This window comes from Pseudopodoces humilis, chromosome 4 (assembly GCF_049639895.1).
Source record: "Pseudopodoces humilis isolate 2021_Gansu_Grassland_sample_001 chromosome 4, ASM4963989v1, whole genome shotgun sequence".
Classification (NCBI taxonomy): Eukaryota; Metazoa; Chordata; class Aves; order Passeriformes; family Paridae; genus Pseudopodoces; species Pseudopodoces humilis.
Window position 1 is genome coordinate 68,373,065 of NC_142203.1, and position 23,363 is coordinate 68,396,427.

The 23,363-nt window shown below is 40.6% G+C and overlaps 1 protein-coding gene across 8 annotated transcripts in view; it reads right to left on the reverse strand.

Moving 5' to 3' along the window:
* UNC13B (unc-13 homolog B) overlaps positions 1 to 23,363 on the reverse strand; it is a 208,741-nt gene that overhangs the window by 52,768 nt on the left and 132,610 nt on the right. For all 8 annotated transcript variants that reach the window (XM_014257005.2, XM_088054006.1, XM_014257004.2 and 5 more), the window contains 8 exons: positions 18,263 to 18,490; positions 17,816 to 17,957; positions 8,960 to 9,129; positions 7,982 to 8,097; positions 5,982 to 6,145; positions 3,821 to 3,971; positions 2,759 to 2,827; positions 419 to 508 (listed from right to left, as the gene is read on the reverse strand). In XM_014257005.2, the coding sequence (XP_014112480.2) occupies positions 419 to 508; positions 2,759 to 2,827; positions 3,821 to 3,971; positions 5,982 to 6,145; positions 7,982 to 8,097; positions 8,960 to 9,129; positions 17,816 to 17,957; positions 18,263 to 18,490 (1,130 nt within the window). The remainder of the gene's footprint in view (positions 1 to 418; positions 509 to 2,758; positions 2,828 to 3,820; positions 3,972 to 5,981; positions 6,146 to 7,981; positions 8,098 to 8,959; positions 9,130 to 17,815; positions 17,958 to 18,262; positions 18,491 to 23,363) is intronic.

The following is a 23,363-nucleotide window of genomic DNA, read 5'->3' on the forward strand; positions in this document are numbered from 1 at the left end:
CATCCCATTTTAGTAATTCATCCTCTACAAGAGAAACTCTAAAATATTTCCTAGGTAGTGACAAACCTTCCTAATGTTGTTAAAAAAAGAGAATTATCTTCCTAAAACTAGACAATTTCCTTTAATCCTCTCCCTCCTCTTTTTTTTCTTTTTTTTTTTTTTTTTGCAAGGGAGGGTGGGAGAGGGTTGTGCCATCTTTATGACTGAAAAATGAGAAAAGCAATTTACATCTTCATAATGCAAAGCACAGAGAAGTAAAGACAAAATGTGGATGTTTGTACATGGTCAGCAGATGATTTCCATTTTCCTTAAGTGTCTAAATCACAACAACATGAAACAATGGTTTGAAAATGGGAAATCAACTCCTAGGGGAAAAAAACTGCAGAGATGCCATTCCCATCCCCACCCATATCCCTACCTTCATCCTGAAAAAAGTGATGCTGGTCAGCAAATCCACTGTAGACTTCAGGTCCTGCAGCCGCTCACGGCTGCTGGCTGGGAAGTTATTCTGTTGACAGAAAAGGGAAATCATGTTGGAAAGCACAGTCAGATCCATGCAAGGCTTCAAGCATGTGCTAAATAAGGAAACTGTCTTGGAAACATTTCCTGCTCAAGAAGCTTGTACCAGTCAAAACAATGCTCAATAAATAAGGCCTTTTTGCTGCAGAAGCTTATCTGCTTAATTAAATAGCTTCTCATATAAATGTAAAGCCTGTGGATACCAGAAGACTGACAGCCCTTGGTGGCACGAAAGGTCTCCTCAGCTGTAGAAGGAGCAGGATGGGAACAGCCTTGCCACTGGCAGCCCTGGCCTTTTGCCTCTGATTATGTGAGCACTTTCCTTTCTGCACTCGATGCTTGTGTTTTTAGCTTCTCTTCTGAGATCCAAGGGGTGTGGTGTATTCAACACCTCTCCAGAGAAATAAACAAGACCAAGAAGGAAAAACTAGCACTGTTCCTGTAAGGTGGTACTGGAACTAGCCAGAACCCTGTGAAATGCCACATGTAAATACATATGCTGAATGCAGCTAGCTTTGTTTCTTGCACAAAACTCTTTCTGACCTCAGGCACTGTGCCCTTTCCTACATTCCCACTGTGTCCTGTGGATCTGTGTCCTTTAACAGCATTCATGTTCCTCAGCATGCTCTTACATTCAAGCTGATGTGACTGGTTTTGCTGCAAGTAAAACAGCAGGGGCAACCTTCTCTTCACATAGTCTCTTCACATCTGTACATTCAAAAATTATTAGATATGAAAGTGAGAAAGGCAGAGGGGAACAGTTTCCACTTTTTACTGAGGACTTGCAGAAAAATATGCTATCTCTTGAGAGTAGTAATCGAGTATTACTGCAGTTAGCTAACCACTGCAGACAATTTGATGTTCTTTGCAGTCATTTGTAGATGGTCCTTCTGAGACAACTCTCCTTTAGAGTTAAGCTGTCCACATACGGACTCTCTGGAACTCAGGGTATTTATGAAAATCAAAGACTTCCATGGGTCAAGACCTAAATATAAACCATTTGATGTATATAAATTGCCATCTCCTGTCTGGAAAGTTGTAAACTAACACCTTTTCTTTCAGAACTTAACCTGTCCTTTAGAGGTCTTAAAATAATTACTAAATCCTCCCATAATGCTTCAGACATTTCTGTATATATAATATCAATTACATTACACCTATATTATTGAAACTCCACAAACCTTTCCTGGTCCTTTATGTAAGATCTTACTTGTTTGTGCACATTTCAGATGCATTAGCCACCAAAAAGCAGCGTTTACTGAACACCAAGCACACTAAAAAGGCAACACTGCTACATCTTCCTATTATCATGGGTTGGTAATTTTCCCTCTGCTACTCTGTGGATCAGTTGGCTCTATTTAGACCTTCTCCTTCTAGTAATGTAGCTTTAGAATAGCTCTTTGCACAATATTCCTTTTATCTTCTTTTGCACCTTGCCCCTTTTCCTGTCTGTTTTGTCTTCCTAATGCACTTCTCTTAATCTCCTCGTGTTTTTCTCCTCTGTACGTTTTTCCATGTTTCAGGTAAATACTAAAATCAGAAGTGGATAACTAAATAAAATCAACGCTCACATTTTTTGACCGCTTTCAAAATTTTCAATGAATTAGTCACTGATGGAAATAACATAGCAAAGAATTTAAAGGAAAAAAAACCAGCCAAGTCACATGATAAGACAATACAGACTCAGGAGTAGCAAAGAAATAAAGTGGAGGGTTTATGAAGCCTGTTGGACTAATGCCAACATTTGAAACTCATCTCCTCACAATCTGCTGAAGTGGGGGGGGGATCTCAAACCTGACCATACATTGTGATTTGAGTTTGCCAAACCTAAAATAAGTGACAACATGGTCCTCTAAAATATTTCTCTCATAGCAGGGGAGAAAAGTCTATTTTCCTTTTTAAGATGATACCCAAAGTAGCTGACAATAGTAATTAAAATTATTTAATCCAATCCAGTTTGGATTGGAAACTTCTGGGCAAGTATCAGAGATTAGCACAGTTCACAACGCTCAAAATATTTCAGAAATCTTGAGGAAATTACAGTAGAATTAAAAAAGAAAGGTCTAGGTTCTATCCATGAGGAAAACAAAATGGCACATTTGAGAAACAAGCTTGTCATGACAATTCCTTAAGACACTTAAAACTATGCAAGAAGTTAGAAATGTAAGAGAAAACCAAATGGTGTGTTTCCCCTATGTCCACGAGAACACCTGAAAGGATCTTGTTTATTCCGACTCACCCTGTACATTGAGAGATCAATCCGAAGTGAATTATGAAGCTGATCCAGAAGCTTCACAAATCGTTCTTTCTGTTGAGCAGGAAACACCAATAAACATTCACATATCACCACTGTCCAATCAATGTTCAGAGTAAGCAGCAAGGTATCAGGTAATCAGTTTCAGATCTCATGAGAGCAGAAGAAAGCAGTATGGATACATGGCACTGTGCAAACAGTATTTACTTTTGATTCTTGGATTTACTTGTAAACTGTAATTATTTCTGAAGATTGTGAAACATCAGAACTGTCAGGAAAAACACTCCATTATCACCCTGAAGTAGAGGCAGAACAGAAACTATTTTGACTTTCCTTCTGCAATTTACACTAAACTTGTATCTGAGAGAAAATACTTATTCAGAGATGAATATATTACAGGCAGAAAAGGGTCTAATTCAGAGCAATGATACAGCTCTATGATCTTATCTATTTAAGTGACAAGTACTACAGCTTCTTGTGACATAACTTCTTGAGGTCAGGTCTCTCTACTGAATTCTGATTTGGCATTGTGAACACTGCCTCAATCTATTAATAAATTCTCAATCTGATGGGAAGCATGAGCTTTTCTAAATACTTTTCCAGCATGCTCAACTCCACCACAAGTTATATGCAAAACACTTTAACCGTTAAGGAGATTGACTTCTTTTGTGGTGCTGCTTTTTTTGTTTTTCTTAAAGCAGTAGCTGTTTTTAAAAAAAAAAGTTCTGAAATTACCACATCACATGGTATATTTTACCAACAGCACTAACATGCAGAGCTAGTATTGTTTGCTCATTCCATACCATCTGTGCTCCACTGTAATGTGAACACAAAGAATAAACAATGCATTATACTGATTGATATCTGAAATGTGTGATGATGAAGACAATAAACCCATGCTCTCTGCCTGGTGTAGAAGAGTTCCACTGCTTCCAACTCCTCATAAATTTAATGTTCCTTAAACAGAACAAGTTATTTACTGAAGGTTGGAAGCACTCTAGGCAAATTTAAGAAGTCTATGCAACATCACCAAACATACAAACCTACCCCAAAATTGGAGGCTGCAAAACGGTCCGAAGCAGACACATTTGTGGAGGCAGTGGTGTGTGCATAATAAGCATTGATATTGGCAAGTAAGGTGCTCATCACAGCTGGCACGCCTGGGCACATGTATTTAGAGGAGAGACATGCAAAATGCCTGCAAAAAGGACAGTGATGTAAGTCATGCTAGTATCTTTTGTGCAGTAGGACTTGACTTTATCCCTTTAATAGACCCCTTCTGCTGGCAGGCAACATGAACAGATGTAAGTTACGTTTCATCACTTTATAGAACTCCAGCATCTCAGAGTTTTTATTCAGAAAGATGTCATCTAGACAACAGCTCAAAACAAAGAGAAATCCCTTCACTGCAGCCATTTCCAGATCATAAAACAGCTTCCCAGCCATTTGTTGCCAACACTACATGACTTAGCAATGCCCTGGGTCCTGATGCCAATTCCTAGAACCAAGCCTAACACAAAGAAATTGACATGATTTGCTGCTGCCTGAAGCAGACGCAGGTTCTGAGGTCTCCTGAGGCAGCAGCAGCTGGAAAGCATTAATGTCCAGTGAGAGTACACACTAGTATTTCTGTGCTGCACTGATATGTGATTCCTTATGGCTAACCCATCCAGCCTGGATGAAGTGTGCATGCTCATTTGCATTTTCCCATTCTATCATTAAATGCAAGGAACCCTCCTCCAGGAAATCTTAAAATTATGCTAGGAGCATCCAGGCTTGTGAAATGATTTAAAAAATTATAAAAAAATCTGTTAGACCTAAAAAAAGAAATAAAAAATCGGAGATTAAGAGGTCTTATATCATGAGAAATGGGAAGTAAAGTTCATTCTAGAAGGCAGAAAACATGGACCATTTTTGTGCAGAAGTACTCATGGAGTTCTCAGATTAGATCTGGGAACTTCTTTTGAAAGGTAACTTTTCCCTGAGGGACTCATAGAATCACAGAATAGTTTGGGTTGGAGGGGACCTTTAAAGGTCATCTAGTCCAATCTCGGCAGTGATCAGGGACCCTCTCAACCACACCAGGTTGCTCAAAACCCCATTCAACATGACCTTGAATATTCCAGGGATAGGACATCGACCACCTCTCTGGGCACCCTTGCCTATCCAGCCACTGTTTCACCACCCTCACTGTAAAAGATTTCATCCTTTTACCTATCCCAAATTTACCTTCAAGTTTAAAATCATGCTTGTTACATGACATTTATGTACCAATTGGTCATTTAGGCACTGGGTAAATATAAGCACACGAAATGGCTTTGTTTAGCTTTAAGAAGAGAAGCTGTGAGGAGTGAGGATCTCATCAAAGAGGTGGCAGACCTTCATCTATGGAAATTTTTCACATCCCTGAGCAGCCTAGTCCAACTTCCAAGTTAGCCCTGCTATAAGCAGTGACTAGACCTCTACAGAAACCTGCCAATTCTTTTCCATTTTGGCTTAAACCAATAGACAGAAAAGCTGCTTGCAAGGTGACATAAGTACAGCTCACAACTCATCTAAGGACCCGTAACCCAAAACTTCCAGCTTCTAATGTGAAGAAGTTCACTTTTGTCTGCTACATTTTATATTACGTTTGAAATAAGAAATGAGCTAAGCATAGCAATACTAGTCTTTAAGAGGAAGAATGACTAATCTCAAATCCAAGTAAGAGTATAGTGACAAGGAAAAAGTTCTTTGAAGATACAGAACTGCATTAGCCTGATTTGTCCAAAGAGGACAAATCAGTGGCACCATTACTCAAACTTCCTGTAAGTGCTTTCAGCAGCACCTGGAAAATTAGTCACTTCAAAGGACTGTAACACTTGCCAAAACAGACATGTAGGACAAATGCTTCCACAAAACCTCATCTGCTCTTGTATTATCAGAAATCTTCAGTGAGAACCTTGAGGAACACCTTTTAAACCGAAGAGCTCTCAAAGAGAGATTCAAGAGTCTCAAAACAGAAACGGTAGACAGTAATTTCTAGACTTTAAGGACACCAGTGATTCAAAGACAGGAAGTCTCTTCCTATTCACAGTAAGCCCCATAAGGAGCAGCAGTCACTGCCAAGCTTTCCATTACTGATACACTTCATCTGCTAAACAGCGAGGGTTACATCAATTAGTTACACTAATTATCTGCACTAAGGAACACAGGAAATGCATCTTACGTCATGGCCTGGTATATTGACTCAATGCCATAACGCATCGCAAATTCATCCACAATCTCTTGGGCTGTCTCATCAAAATACACCTTCCATGCATCATCTCCTTTGGCATCAGGGATCTTCACCACCCCATTCCCTTGCACATCTGTGAGATGGTGAAAGAGGTTCTGAAAAACAAAACAGGAACAAGTTGGTATGCGAGGCTGCTGAAGCCACTAAGTAAGATTCATGAAGAGTGTGGAACTGTTGAGGTGGTGGCACTAACACAAATTTCTTTGTTATCCTCCTCTTTTTTCCCCTGCCCACTCTGTATTTTCTGCTTTTACCTTCTTTTCTTCTTGAAAGAATCTCATAGCTGAATTTTTCACATGCGTACCTACAGCTTTACCTAGCAGACAATGTGAATGATGCAGAAGAGTGCTTCAGTGCACTAAAACCATACACTAATTAGTTTTCCTGAAACCTATGCATTTCTGTCCTCAGAATGAAAATGCCATAATTTGGACAAGCTATTTAAACTAGCTGACATAACAGCTCTGTATCAGCATGGTAATTATTATACAGAACAGTCCAAACAGATTTCTTTTCCTGAAAAAGATACCCTTAAGATCACCCCTAACAACTAGACACTTGCATTATTATTCAACATAACCTTTCACTTTATCTAACACTGCAGAAGTTTTCAGCTACCATTGCTATGCAGAAATTGCATATGCAACTCAGTGTGTTTCTCAGTAATCTTCAAATCCATGTCCCTTACAGATTCATCAGTCTTTCAGACAGCTGGCTCCCTACAGTAAGCGATGCAAAAGTCTAATGATCTCATTAGTAGCTAGGGGACTCTGCTTTACAGTACTATTTTTCCTGATTATATTCTTGCTGTAAATCATCTTCATTTTATAATACACAAAAGAAAAAAGGTGATAGTTGAAAAGATACCTATTTGCAAAAAAAAAGAGCAGCAAGCCATCATGCATGTTCAAAGGATAAAACCAAAACAGGTTACCAAATAGTAGCTATCACTGAAATAAAAAACAATAAATATGAACTGAAGGACACAACATAGCCTACTAAAATAAGCCTACTTTCTGAGCTTCATATTTATCTTGCAGAGAGCTCCCTGGTAAGGCCAGAAGACACCAGAGAGCTCACCCAGCTCAGTGTCTGGATAAATATGCTGCTCCTGTAGATGAACATTCCCCTCTGTGATACAACTGTCCTTCCCTGTGTAAAATGAATTTGCTTAACCCTCACTGACCTCAGGATATTTTTGTATACAGGGCTCTGACTACTCCTCCTTATTCCGGCACTTTTGAGACTGATCCTGCTGTCTGCCATTTCTTTGACACAGATAGACTGGGCATCTCTCCAAGACAAGGTTTTCCCTTTAGTCTTTCTCACATATCATCTTTGGATTTCTTCCAACTTCTGCAGCACTGCCTGTCCAGCTCAGTCCATCCACTGAGACAGGTCAGTACCCAGAAACCTCAGGTTAATCTCCTGTTCCCCAGCAGCTGTTCATAACTATACACCACTGCAGCAGCACAGAAGAATTTATACCACCGATACCTGCATCACTCAATAGCCCAAGACAGAGACTCCCTTCTCAATCAGAATTTATTCATAATGCATTTTAGTATGCTTCCTCTAAAGAAAGACAGAGGTGCAACACACGTTGAAACATCCCTCAAGGAAATTCAGAGGTTTCTCCACCTTAAACTCAACATGGGCTCTGAGTGGAAGCAAAGCCTGATCTCTGCCTGACAGTAGCAGAGCTGTGACAGTGGGACAGACTGAGCCAGCCAGTCACCAGTGTGGGGGAAACAGCTTAAAGCTGCCTTTACCTCTCTGACAAATGTGGGTTTGATGATTCAGTGTGTTACCAGGCCTGCATGGCAGGGAAAAGAAAGCTCACCTAGTGCAAAGAGGAACATTTCAAGGAAATAAAGGTCAGAAAATTGCTTTTTCAGTAGCCAGAATGAACAGATGTCCCCACTTCTTACCTCATGAAGGCAAGTATACTGAACATGATAGGGAGCCACTTTCTCCTCGCCTTTGATCTCCACACTGATTTGCAGGCGAATAGCCCCGGACACTGCAGACTTATCTGTTCGCTTCTCTAGAAGGCAAAACCATCAGCAATTATATGCATTGTTCATGTTCAGAGCACAGCCATCTCAGGGTGACAACACCGGCAAAAAATACTGCTGGAACCTTGGGCTCGGTCACCACAGAGAAAACTTTCTCTTTTCTTTCAAAACACTGAATAATACTAAGCAGACATGAACAAGACAACTGCCATGATACATCCTCAATATGACACACTTAATTAAAACTATGTACATTTTTACACATAAGACAGCCTTTCTGCCACCAAACGTGCTACAGGGTCTTGGATTCAGTCAGCTGAACTCAAAGCACCAAGGACATATTCCTTTTCTGAGAACAGATGACTGATGTGGAATTTGTCCCTAACCTCACCATAGCCTTGAACTCCTGGGAGCTGCTGGAAGAAGATTTTGGATCTCCTAGGAGATGACAGGTCCATAGTGCCCATCAACTCACCTCCATCTGGTCGCTTGCTGGCTGGTACTTTCTACAACAGTCACTGGAAAAGATCTCAACAATTTATTAGCCCAGTGCAGTGCACCTGATGTTCTTACAGACTGGTAAAATGCTTGTGTTGACACCAAGAAAAAGAACACTGGACAACATGTCTCCAGCAGAAGTGGAATAGAATCTTGCTCCAAGCATTTCTCCCATTCTACTTTTCAATGGCTGACAGAGAAAAAACATTAACCTTCTGACATACTACACTCCCTTCTAACTGGGATCAGCTTTGCAGCTGCTTTGCAGCAGTATCATATGCCCTTGAAACCATGTAAACTTTTCTTCCCTTGCAAAAAGTCCACACACATCCAAGTGCTCTCAAACATTCCCAGACCAACATGACACATTTTCAGTCCCAAGTCCCTGCTCACCAAGGTTGTACCACACATCCATTTCTCCACTCAGAGTGCGAACTTCAATGATTGTTTGCCCCAGGAAATCATCCGACTCGCGTTTCAGCCTCTGCTTGACACGAGACTTGATGTCATCATCTTCATCCCACACTCGCACCTTGATCCGATCAGAGGAATTATGGCACTCACTGCAAACAAGAGAAAATGTAATTTTTTGAGTTCACAATGCAGCCAACATTTATTTGCTACATGCTCTGTATTCCTCTTGACCTACTCCTCCAACATCAGAGAGATGCTGATTAGCAAAGTGTAAACAATGCATATTTATTCAAAAGTGGAGTGTCTGATATGAATTACACAACAACTTGTTGGTGCACTCTAAAATGCTCCTGTGACATGGCAGATAATGCACTCCAAATGCAGGCTGAACAACCGCCCTTGCCCCAACCTCAGCCACCAACTTCTGACTTCCCAAGTGGCTGTGACTCTGCTGCTTGTCCTCACTCTCAGCGGCAGCTCACAGAACTTGGGAATTCTCTCACAGCTGTCAGTTTTGCTGTGAAGCCCACAGAAGGCTGAGGATAGCTAGGCTGCTTAATGCCAGCATACACCCCCGCCAAAAATGACAATCAGCATCTAACTGGTTTCAACAGCTCTCTCCATCAATGGCCTCCTGTTCAGCTGAAGGCTGTAAGGGCCACCTGTCTTTATGCAGTTTCTAGGTTAGCACAGTGAAGACCTGTGATGAACACCCTTTGTGCTGGTTTCTAACAAAGGATACATAGCTCAGATGGAGGTAGATCTCTTACTTCAAGACAGTCACACAGCAGTAGTGTATCAATGCATAATACAATACAATCAGATGATACACCACACTGCCTGAGGGGAATGGGTGTGATACAGTAGTTAGAACATTGGTATTTAATTACTAGAATTGATTCTTCCTATTATTCACAGCTTAGACTGATACTTTGTGCTCTGGGCAGATCAATAAAGACATTTCCATTAAAAGAAGCAGCTTACTGTTTCATGAATCAGCACCCTCCAGTGCTGATTTACACATGATTTACAGATTCTTCCTCTTTTTCAGGTCTTTCAGATACCTTTTGTAGATCCAAACAAGCTTTTGGATGCCAGAAGTGGGTAGAACCATATTATAACAGCTCTGCTCATTTACAGGGCATGCAATAAAGCAATTTGAATGCTCATATGAGACCATGACAAGGGTGATTACTCACCATAACCACTACAAATGTCTATCCTCAAGCAAATAAAACCTATGAAAACGGGCAACTGCTGCTTGAAGGCCTGTTTTCCAGCCTTTTTAACATTAACATGCTGTATCTGTTGCTAAGCAACAGGGAGAAAGAAGAAATGGGTCAGAAGAGCTCTGCTAAGCCTGGTCAATAGGATGTGGCAGTGGTTGGCTATGAGCATGCTCTCTGCCAAGAAGCCATTTGGGCTCTTGCGCCATTGTGATTCAGGACAACATTTAACAGACATCCATGCAGCTCCTACTGATATTTCCAGTAGAGAATAATAGCTGGGAATTAAATGGACAAGGTTAAAGGCAATTCCACGCAGCTCGGATCACAGGCAGAGCCATTGCTGTTCCCTGCCTTTGCTGTGCAATCAAATCTGTATTTAGAGTTCCGAATAAAAGAAGTTGGATATTTGTCTCCTATCTTCACTCTCCTCTTCCTCCTCCTTTACTTCAAGAATGTCTTCCCCAACAAAACCATGCAAACAAGTGTTCACAAGCAGACAATGGTTGGTATTGTAGCTGCTCTTTGTAGCTCTCAAATTTATCCAAGTGCTTTGCCATGTCTGCTACCAATACAGCCTAAGCATGTGAAAGAAATCCTCTGTTCCTGACACGGTGCACTACTGTACAGCCTGGCAGTATTGTAGAGGCTCAGAGTTCAAAAATGCAGGGGTGCCTCAAAATACAAGTGGTGCACAGTGCCATTTACCAAGTAGCAATAAGTTAATTCCTGACTTCCTCAAAAATCACCTTCTGGCTGACAGCTCTTTGCTAGGACCACTTTGGTCTTCCTTCTTTGCTTCCAGTGGTCTTTCCTTAAGGAAAACATTCACTGTTCAAAACTAAATCTAACTTCAGCAGTCCCACATGCATCATCCCCCGCTCCTGAGGTGGCTGGCTATCATCCTTCATGCAAAGACAGCAGCATAACTCACTGCAACATCCTACAGGAAACCTTCCACTTACTTCCACTTACTGAGCTACTAAAGCTTCTATTTTACCACACCTTTCTTTGTTGTTTTTAAGAGACTGCTCAGCTTGCTTTCTTTGTGCTGGTCCCATGCCAGAGTGAGAGTGAGCTTTATCACCTGCTCCCTGCAGCTGAAAGCCTTATGCTGGTGGCTTACCATCAAATATCTAAGTCTGTGGAACCACAGTCCTTGATTTGGTGAAGCAACACAGTTGTGTCAAAACCAGTCCACTTTTCAGTGAGGACCCCAAAACAGAATCATGAACACTGGAAAACTTGGGCTTGATGATGCGTAAGAATTTTCTAACTAATGAGAAATAGCTTCCAGTTTGGGACAGTGACACTGTGATTTGTTTGCTGCGGCAAACAAGCTCTGCTGCTACAAGCTCTCCCCCTCATTAATGTAAGATCTGGCACATTTCTCAAGATGCCTGCCCCACTTCTTGTTATGCTTTCATGAAGCTTGATTTCAATGTGGGCACATATATATCTGTCCACCTTCCCAAGCTGAGCTCTCACAGCTTTTCCCAAGAGCATGCAGAGAAAAGAAACAGTCTGTGACCCCACCTAAAGGAAGAAATTACCAAATACTTTCAGGTCAGTTTCAGAAAGCAAGAGACTGGAAACCAGGTTTGCTATGTACATGGCTCAAACCCTTCCTTTCTTATCCATATTGTCTCAGTGTTTGGAATGGTGCCATTTTTATAACAAAACTCACTTTTACACCTCAAGCTACCAAATGAAGTACCCTTTTCCAGAAATAGCATACAAAAGCTATACAAAAAATTAAAATCAGATTTTTTCTTCCCCCATTAAGATTTTCTGCCTGAAGCCAGTCGTTGCTGCACTGGAAGCTGCTGAGCCTGGTTCTGCTAAGCTCGCTATCCCACTCTCTACCTCCATCTACTTTGCCACGTTCCCCTTTAGTCTTACACAGCACCGAAGCCCCAGCACCCACACACATCCCCTACACCATCAATATTTGGGTCTCTTCCCATGCCCAGCTGAGGGGAAGCACGAGAGCACACGAAGCTGTGGTTAATTCTGGTCTGCTCACACAGTGACATGCCCACACACAAAGTAATTAGTATACTGGTGGCTAAACAGAACAAGCAACTGTTGAATTTACAGTGTAGTTCCTCCCACAATGAAGTTAGCAATTTGTATCCCTCTAATCTAGCTCCAACTTCTGAAAAAAAATTGTAGGAAGTGATTCTTAGTTCTGAGATCTCTGTCCACCTGTAAAGTCTGGGCCAGATGGGCTTGGATGATGCCAGGGGTCTGGGACAGGTCATTGTCAGTGCCTCATCTCCTTTAAAATGTGGAGAGAAAGAAAAAGGGGAAGTGTCCAGAAATGACCGGAATACTACTTCTGAGCCAATGAGTCATTCTTTGAAAAAAAAAAAAACCACAAAAATATTTGCTCTGAATTTGCCAATTTTACCCTGGAGAGCTGACAGGCTAATAAAGACAAAACACAACATGTAGATTTAAGCAAGAACATACAAGGAAAGTAGAGGACCAGAGGAAGCAACAACATTTTACAGATTTTAACATAGGTCAGAATTGAGTAGTTTTATTGTATTTTTGTATTTTTTTTATATTGAACCAAAATATTTATGGTTCAAAAAGTCTAGTGAATGTCTGTGTGTCCATATTCTGCGAGCAGTTTCCTTTCTGCCGACACAGTTCTCAAGAAGAGCCTGTCAAGTTCCACAGTCCAGTGCAGGGGACATTTCATAAATTTCAGTGGTAGAGAAGAAGAAAGAAAGAAGTGCAGAGCTGCTTGCAGACACAATGGATGAGAGTACAGGAGGTGGGAAAATGCAAAGGAGAGAACAGATCAGCAAGATTTTAGGACCTGTGATCATTTGAGGAGTACAGTTCTGCTTCTGAGGAGCAAAGCCTAAAAAAAAGAAGTGATTTTGTGGAAAACGAGAAAGGAAGGAGTAGTTGTAGCAACCAGTATGATAAAGACCAGTAAAAAGTTGCAACAACATACAGAGGTGGAGCAGAAAAAAAGTTGGTTTAGGAAATGGTGCAGCTGAAAAAGCAGGAGGATTCCAGTGTGGTTCAAATGAAGAGTCAAAACATTGCAGGGTCCAATTGGCAGCTCAGTTGTGGCCAACTGCAGTGGGAATGGAAGGCAAAAAACTTCTCAGAGAAGGTTAATTTTTAAATTATGACAAGACTCCTCTTTTAGGGAGAAAAAAGGACAGTGGAAAAAACACCAAAGGCAAAATCAGTGGAAGAGGAGTGAAGGAAAATCCTCTGTTCTTTATAAGTTAAGCATGACAGCACAATAATATGCCCTGAGAGCCCATTAATGCTGTCTCAGAACAAAGAAATGAGTTTTCACTTATTTTCTTCTAACATTAAGCTCTTTTCTTAGGAGAACAAGTACAATCATTTGCTGTTACCCAATGTTACAACACCAACTGACAAATTAATGGTACAGCTCTTCTAACTGCAAAGAGCAGATAAAGTGATTCTCCATTTTACATCACTAGCTACATTAACTCAGCTTTCCAGCTGGTGCTTGCCACTAGGCATCAGGTCTGCATTCAGATTTAAGTCTCTTGTTGGTAAATGAGCAGGGAAACAAATGAGATATTATCAGAGTTTCAGCGTTTGCAGTACCTGGAGATTAAAGAAATCAAGACAAACTGTATGGCCCCTGCTACACAGAGAAGGCAGTCAGAGGGGGGAGAGTTACAATGGTTATAAACACAGTTATCTCAGAAGGGGAAGTCTAAAATACAGCTTTGGAACAGCACATGTAATCACAGGGATAACTGAAAGATGTTGAGCTTGACAACATGCTCAGCAGCTGAAAGGAAAACTGTGGAACCAAACAGAAGCCTCTGGGTAACCAGCCAGTGGTTAGTTGAGCAGTAGCACCATTCCCAAAGGATTAACAGGTATGTATATCATGTGGGCTCTGCACATCCCAGTAAAATACTGTCTGTCTGCTAGCAAGAGGCCCTGCATTAATTTTAACTAATTTATTCTTCTGCAGTGAGAAAGAATAACATGCCTTTTGCAACCTGTTCAGAGATATTGTAATCTGTTTCAGGCAATGACTTCATATCCAACATTCAAAGCTTAGACACAGCTGTACTCAGACCATACAACTCCAAGGGGATATTACTCTAAAATGAACAAGTAATTCTGCACCTACACCAGGAAGAGCAATAACATTTATTATTCACAGTCTTTAAAGACTATGGCATTCCCTGAACAAAAGGTATGGAAAAGCAGCCTCTAAACAACCTCAGAGCTCTTCCTTTAAAACTGAAATTGCCCTGTGGTCAGGTTTATCTTCCTAAGCACTGTCTGCTATTGTAACCCATACAAATGGATGCTCAGCTTCAGCCTTTAAAGAAAAACATTCCAGGAGCCCTGTAATTTATACTAACAGTCTAAAACATGTCTAAATGAAGAATTACTGTCTCGTTCTAATTGCATTGAATATGGCAAAATAGCTTCCTTTTCATATTACTGGACCGCTTCATAAGGAAGCAAGAGTTATGCAGACTTGCTGTGAAAGCTTCTATGTTCCAACAGGTTTTGTGGAAAAACAACAGCTAAATGGAGAAGAGAAACCCATACCACCTGCTGTCCTTGGAAAGCCTACAGCCAGCTGGCTCCCATATACCAGCCACTACATACAACTCAGAATCCAGATGCAGGCAGGAGACATGCTGCCCTCTGTCCAGCCAGAACTGAGGGCAAGGGAAGAGAGGTGAGGGCACAAGGGAGAAAAGTACACAGCAAATGGAGGAGGACATCTGTAAACCCACTCACCACAACTAGGGTAAAGAAACTGGGATATACTATGAGAGAGAAGGGGATATAGACCAAAGAAAAGCAGGGGTTTCCTTAGTGCATGTTCACAGAACATTGTGCTGCAGCAGTGGCTGGAGTCCTTCACCAAGCTTCCTGCTGCCAAGCACCAGATATGCAGAGTCTGCATCAAGCCTGCAACACTTTGAACAGAGCAGAAAAATCAACACCTTATGTTTTCAAAGGTCTTCAAATGCTGATGAAATATACAAAAATCTCTATGTAACAACCTATTTCCTAAAGCTATAGATGCAAATATACAAAGAGACAACTTTGAGAAAGAAACAGCCTAGAAATTGCTTGCTCAGGCAACATGAATACACTGCAAGAACTGGTGATTAATCTAAGCAGATGCCTACAGTTACAGAGGCTAGTGATGACCTAAAAAGCACTTATAATGGAAACCCAAAGCATTTTCAACCTTGCCTTTTCTAAAATATGATTCTAAATCTGGAATTAGAATTGGGTCAAACCTACCACAGTATTTTTCTCTCAAAATAGATGGAAAACTAACAAAGCCATTTTTAGGGAGAAATATTTGAATTTATATACTTTTCTATCAATCACCATAAATAAATATAAAACCCCCTATTAAAAACAGGCTACCAGAGACATAAAAATTTTCCAACTTATTTCAGCTGCTTGTAATAAACTTTATTGAGCTTGTAGAAAGAACTGTGTCACTCATCTGTGTCCTCATTCATGCCATGGTTATAATAACAGTGTTATAATTCTAATAACTGATGCACACAGATTTCTGGCTCTACATACAACCTTTGAAAACACACTGGAATTGTGAGCATGTGGAAGGCACTAGGCACCTAATGAACATAAGTTACGAACAAGTCCACCAAACCAGCGCTGCTGACATAAATTAGTAACTGACCTGACCTCTCTACTTACACTTCTTGCTCCTTGTGAATTGTTTAACCATTTTGAACACCAAAGCTTTCATATGTCTATTGCAAGGCTTTCAGTAACTACCAGCACACCTTTCTCTCACTACAAGATATTAGCCTCATTCTAAGAGTCAAAGACACTTCCTCATCCAACCCTTTAAAATTTGACAGTCTCTTGATTGACCTGACAATCTCTTCTAAAAAAAGCCTGGTTTATAATGGGTATTTTGGGCCTGAATGTGTTGATTTAAATTTCCATTTGATTATGGGTTAGAAAATTTTAGAACTTGAAGAGCTGTAAGCTGCAAAAAGATCCATATATGCAAAATAGAAACATGGGTGTGTAGAAAACCAGTGCTGCACATGCTTCTAAATGACTCTGTCCTCATTCAGCAGAAGGTGAGCTTCAACATCTACTAATGAAACAACACACTGACTGCAGTACTGAATGCTCTCCAACCATCAGTGTGGACTCTGTGCTCATTTCCTTCATCTCCTCCTGCTATTCCAAGGCAAGGAAGGCAGCCACTACAGGAAAGACAGAAAGTAGCATCAATGCTAATGCCCAAGAGCACCTTATCTGCTGAATCACAGACATGGCGATTAAGTCTAAAGAGTGTCATGGTTAAAATGGTGACATTTATCACACTCTGCTATCTATCTTTAAGCAGAATATTTGCTGCAGCTCCTAAAATTAGAAGGGAGCACACTGCAAATACCATGGTAACTACTTGGCATGGTAAATCAAGGTCTTTAAGGCTCCCACACAGACTTGCTGCTATTGTGACTAGAGTTATCCAAACAGGACCTAAGCATTCTTACTACTTACCAAGCAGAAATGTTACCTTGGATTAAACTAAAAATAAAGACAGGGACTTGCTCACTCAAAATAGGAGTAGGATTTTTCTGATGTTAATGAGTAGTTCAAAACTACTTAAAAATAGTTTTTTTTCTACTGCACATTGTAAAGACAAAGCTGGGCTGATACAAAACTGATTTTAAAACACAAATAAATTGCAGAGAAAGCTCCCCTCAAGAAGTTTAGAAAAGAACAGGAAGGAAAAGAAAGGAAGGAGACCGATGTTACAATGCAATACCTTACACATTAAAAGAAATAAAGATTGTTGATGTTGAATGAGATCACCCAGGATCCTCAGAAAACAGTTGCTGGATTTCATGTCTCCACTTCAGTTTATAACATCTTCAATGACAAATTGAGGGTACTGATTACTTATTCAATAAAAACAGGACAGAACAATATATTTTGAGCATAGCTGTTATCTAAAGAATTGGGCCTCCAGTCTTTCCTTTCAATTTAGACATCAATACATTGGTCATCTTGGAAGCTCTCTCTTGCAACAATAACTCCTTTGAGTTATTGTTACATTGATGTTCCAAAACCAAAATAAGAGGCTGCTGGTGTCACAGACACTGAAGGCTGAAATTACCTGAAAAGCTGAAAACTGAAAGCTAATTACCTTTAAATTTGGTTGCCAAACACCAATAACAGGTCCCAGAACATAGGTCACAGAAGTTTCCTTAGTCCTTTACACAAATGTTACTCTCATATTACAAGGAATTCTTTTAGCCAGAAACAATAGCTGCTGATTTAAATATTTTCCTTGCTCTTTAGCATTCTCTAGGAACATCAGTATAGAAGTGTTCATAAAGCAGACAATTTGTATATACACAAGGAAGACAGATGGGATAAATAGGTGTGCACTATGTACATTGCTAAAGATGTCAATCCTCCACACACACAATGCTGAGCAAAAATAGAACCATCCCAGATTACAGGTGATGTGGGAATGCATACTGAGAGAGAAGACATAGCTGTCAAAGCACAGATCATACAAACATGACACGAGACTGAGAGTCCTTGTCAGAGCACTTACAAGTAAAACTTCTCTTCCCATACAGGGTTCAGATTTCCAAAGATCGTTTTTGTCCTCTTCTTTGTTTTACCCACTTGAACAGTTACATACGGATCACTGGACCCAGTCTTGTCTTTGGCCTGCAGACCCTGAGCACACACCACTGAAATGAAAAGAGAAGGGTTACCACCACCCTGCAACAAGACAATGTGTCTAACTACCACATGAAGCAGCAGCTCATAATGGTCAGAGACACAGGATTATCCCTCATGAGAACATTTCTGATGAGCCTCAGCTCATGGTGCACTATGGTGCCTGCAACAGGGCTATCTGCACCAGCTACCTGTATGTGCACTCGGTAGAAAGACACAGAGGTCAGAGCCCTTCTTCTCTGTTTTAATTTCACACCAACTCTCTTACTTGAGGCTCCCAAATGAGACCAAGGGAACCTGTAACTCTCCCACTCACCAGTGATTGTGATCTTTGCTGACCACTTTGAGGTACCATCAAGCACACTCTGTTTCACTGTCTTCATCTGCTGAGCATGTGTCATTTTGCTCTCACAAAACACATCTCTGATCAAGTCGAAGATCTCAGGCTTGTTCCGCTCCCGGATTTTCATGCGATCCTTCATGGCCATGATGAAATTCTGGGTCCGGTCTTCAGCTCCATGCTTCGAGCTCTTCTCAGCTGCTCCTGTGCACCAGAAAATACACAATGGTCATCAAGAACAAATATACACAAAATCATGTCTCACTGAATCTGGACAGGGGGATCAAAGCTGCAGGTTACCCTTCACATGATTGGGTGACTGATCCTGATACTGACATTTACAGTCCATCCCCCTGTTCCAACATACACAGAGAACTTGGACCACTTAGAGGCTGAGGAGGAGTTCCTCTATAATGTGGGATCAGATTGCCCTCCTAACAACCGTTTGATTTAATATCCTTACAGCTAAGGAACACCCAGGAATGAAGTTCTTAAATTAACAGCAGGCATCTGCATGACCTCTGCTCTCATCACCTTGCTATGAATAAAGAAATCCTTGCTTAGGCTGGTGCTGAGAAGGGGACATAGGACCTCCATTACACATAGTACCTATGAGTTTGTCCCAGAAGAGAAGCTCAGATGGGTCCAAACTGTTGGAATTTTCTACCGTGTGTAGAAAATTGTGTGCCACAAAGCTCCCTGCTGAGCTCAGAGTCATTTGCTGCAAATCTATGCTTCCTTCTGCCTGGAACCACCCTGTCTGGATCAGGCATCAACCTGCAGAAACACAGAGTGCCCCTCTGGATGCCATTCTATTTTATCAGTTTGCATGGAGACAATCAGTCATTTTCTAGAACTGCTCAGGTATATTAACTATCACAATAACCATAAGATAGCAAACTCAGGAGTTCAAAATTTGGGCCATTATATGCATGCAGTGCTACTACAGTGTCCAGCAGCTGGACACACAAGAGCCAGGCACAGAGTCTGCAACTGCACAGATAGCCAACTTCATCTAACAAAAGACATGCCTTTGGTTGCTCGCACACCTCTTAAGAAGTTTCAAAGTACATGTAATTATGAGATAAGACTACTCCCACCACCAAATACTTCCTACTCAATTCTGACAGTCATTTTTACTGTCAAAATTTAGAAACTGACTACTGTGTCAGATGTGAGACATGCATCAATAAAAGCACCAATGTGAGCTAACAGGGCAGATAACTCAGGTGTGAAATGAAAAGCAGGAACTCAGGATTGCACAGCCTCTCTATACACTGTCTGTAGCAATTTCAAATTATGATCTTAAGTCAGATTAAGTTAAACCAGTACAAAAGTCTGAAAGTGAACACATTCAATCATAACATTTCTGTTTAATGTAATATACTTTTGTTTGTTTTTCTTCTCCAGGATAGTTTAACTGAAGTAAGCTTAGTCCTAGGAAAAATATCCTTATTCAGGTATTCACCAAATATTAAATAACCTTAAAAATATGTATTAAAGCAGGTGCAAGGTGTGTGCAAAGGGACTAATCAATCACAAAGATACATGAAACTCTTTTCTTCCAGAAGTGGGCAAATATGATATCTGAACCCTTGCTAAAAGGAATTACAGTTTTGCATTCAAAACTGTTTCAGCAAGTAGTGACTAAATATGAAAAGAGTCCTATGAACTCATACACACACAGAGGAGCCCAGCAGTACATAGCCAAAGAGAATAAAAACAGTTTGCAACAGAAGTGTCAGAAGTTCATTAAGGATACTGCATACCAAGGCATGTTCTTAATGGCCTGGGTGTTAAACAAGCCTTAATTTTACATTACCTGAGCACTTTTTAATTTTTCTTGCTGGAGGCCTGATGTTCAGTATTTAATTTAGTACAATAAAAAGTATATGCCCCAGAGTTTCCTGTTGTTGGCTTAAGATGAAATGAAATCAAAAATACTGGAATTAATTACACAGCCCCTGCTGTTTCTACTCATCGGTGATGCACCTAACATTTATTACAGGAAAATGAAACTGAAATGATACCAGGGGCTATGCTTTGAACTTCAGATAAGAAGTGCTATTCAGCTTTAACAGAACTAGGTCTCCTGAGGATAGAAATGGACTCTATGCTATATATGCAGAACTACAGAAAATTACTGGGAAATTGGGAAAGGCCAAACTGAACAATTTGCCTTTCCTAGCTGGAATTCTGAGATCTGTCATGATCCAAAGAAATCAACTGAGCCCATACTTTTCTGACTTCAAGGAAATTAAGAACCAAATTAAAACACACCTTAATGCAAGCACTGCAGGAGCATCAAATGAGGCTTTAGCACGCAAATTTGGACAAATGGAGGAATTCTAATTAAAAACATGTGTAACATCCCCACAACCTCCAGAGACCTTGCACAGTGGATTTATGCCTCTGCAAAAACCTAGCAGCAGTCCAGGGCACCCCGGGTTGCAGGATGCTCATGCCATGACACACAGACCCCTACAGCCGTCCAGTAACCTCCAAGACTTGGCTCTGCCTTGTGACTCCGGAGGAAACCCCACACCTCCATCCACACTGCTTCCCCACTATGCCCAGATAATTTGCCCAGGCTGCTCCATTATTCCTTCCCTAGGAAAGGTCTCTCTCTGCCTGCAGAGACTGTGCCTGAACTTCAGGGCAAAAGCCTGAAACAGACAGACACCTTGTTTAAAAATACAGACTAACAAAGAACATGTCTAAAAGAATGTCTATTCTGCTGTCTCAACAACACACTCTTTTAAAATTTTGATACTTGCTTCTTGGTACAGAACCAAGAGGGATTCTAAAACAGCCATTGGGGGACTAATTAACTACGATGTATGTGTTTTTAAAAGAAAAACATGTCGCTATACTGAATTGCAGAGGGTGCTTTTCCTGCTCTTGGACTGTGACTGTGTTTCTCTAAGTTGCAAAGAGGTTTCTGGTCAATGGATCAGCTTTTCAAATCCTGTGAATGGCAATAGAAAGTCACTGGAATATAAAAGTAATGTGTACAGGTTCTGGGCTTTCCTTTCTCTCTAGGACTGAATTATTAGTCAATTTATGACTGGAAACAGAAAGCAAATATATCTATATTGGGAATTGTATTGATACAGCTATTAGTAAGCCACCAATACTGTTATTCTATGCTTTAAGAAGAATTCAAGAAAGCAACACTTTAGGATAGAAGGCAGCTGTTCAGTAGGCGGATAATGCTTAGAAATTACATATCCCTGAAACTTAAAATAGATATTCAAGTTTCAAATAAAGGTATCCTTCTTCCTTCTGTGCAAATATTTTCCTACATAGAACTCTGAGAGCAAATAACTATTCATCACCATGGTGTCTAACCATCATTCAATTCAGAAGCCAAGATGATTAGCTCTTGACTTATTTGGTCTGACTAACCCCCCACTCACTGACTCGAGTTTCAGAACTGTAGCCTCTGAACTCAGAGTACAACACACACAAGTTTCTCATCCAAAAAGTAACCATCATACATGCCTCACAGTCCTGAGTCAAAATGCATCAAACAAAAAAAGCTAGCCCTGAACTGCAGAGGCCTCTTACCAGGCTCTTGCTCACATAATGTCCTTCCATTCCACCCTCTTGCTAATTACTTCTCTGCATTTGTTCCTTAGTCTCCTACACATCCAGCCCGAGATTTACACTTCCTTTGATACCAGAATTGCCCAGCCCACTCTAACTTAGTTAGTACTACACCAATGCTCAAGGCAAGAGATAAAACCTCGGTTTCCAAAAGCTTTGCCTGCCATGGGGATGGTTAAAGAACATCCCTCTATCCACGCTCTGTCAAGTAAGAAAGGAAAGGTACCCATTCAGCAGAGATTTCTACTACTTCCAGGAATAGCAGATGGCTGAAAACAGAGCACTGTCCCTTGAGCAAGTATTTAAGAGCTTCTGATAAAAAGGTAAGTGCCCTATCATCAGAATAATAGCTCCTAAGTACCTACAACATTATGAACCAGGAGGCTGCAGTACACACACTGCCTGACTCCAGGTTATTGCATTTCAGACACACCAATCCATAGAAAAGCCCTGCTGAAGCAGTCTGCAGATGTGTTTTGATTCAAATTGCAACAAAGCATTGCTGAATGCACACCAGTGCAGTCCCACACTGATGATAAATTTGTTGAGTATATCAGATAATAAGTTTGTTAAAAACATAGAGTCTAAGAAAAATACCCTCAGAAGAGATAACCAAACTTAATTCTAAAAGAATTGGAGAATTATTTTCCCCAGAAAGGTATGAAGGATGAAAAATGGATATACAGCACATTCTAAATCTAAGGAATAAAACCCCAGGTGTCTACCCAAAATTTTAAGGCATAAACAATGGAAAAGTGTATGCGACCAGCCTGAACATTCATTTTACTCCAATGCAACATTTTCTGAAGACTTGCACAGATTTAAGTGAATATATATCCTGAGGCATCAAGGTGTAATCAATACAATTGTATTTGTTACCAGTCTGAAAATTCATTTTACTCCTCTGTAACATTTTCTGGAAGCCCTAAATAGACATAAGTGAATACATGTCCTGAGAATATTTTGGGTTTTTTGCCGACAGCAACAATAAAGCTTCTGTTAGGAAAAAATCCCTGCTGAGTTCAGTATACAAGAAACTTCAGTCTTGAATTTATGGGATCTCTAAACTGTTGTTTGTCCCCCCAGACACCCTGTTTCTCATTCCTCAAGTACAGACTATGCTCTTCAAACATATGTGTAAAAAGAAATTAAACTTCTCCATTTTCCTCTGGCTCACTGGGCTCCAGTTAGAAGAATTTTACCATGAACACATCGAAGCAAAGAACATAGTTGCCTGAAATTGCCTTTTAATACATTTCTAGTACTGATAACCATTGTTTTCCCATTCCAGAGGCACATTCACCCCCTTCTCCAACTTCCACCACTATCCTCTGTCTTTTCTATCTTTTCATTACACAATTACCATCTCCAGCTTCCTCTACACCTCTACCCCAACTAATGACACCCTCCATATTCACAATGGGTAACCCTGCAGACTGCTCAGTATCTATTCCTTGATTCTGGACAC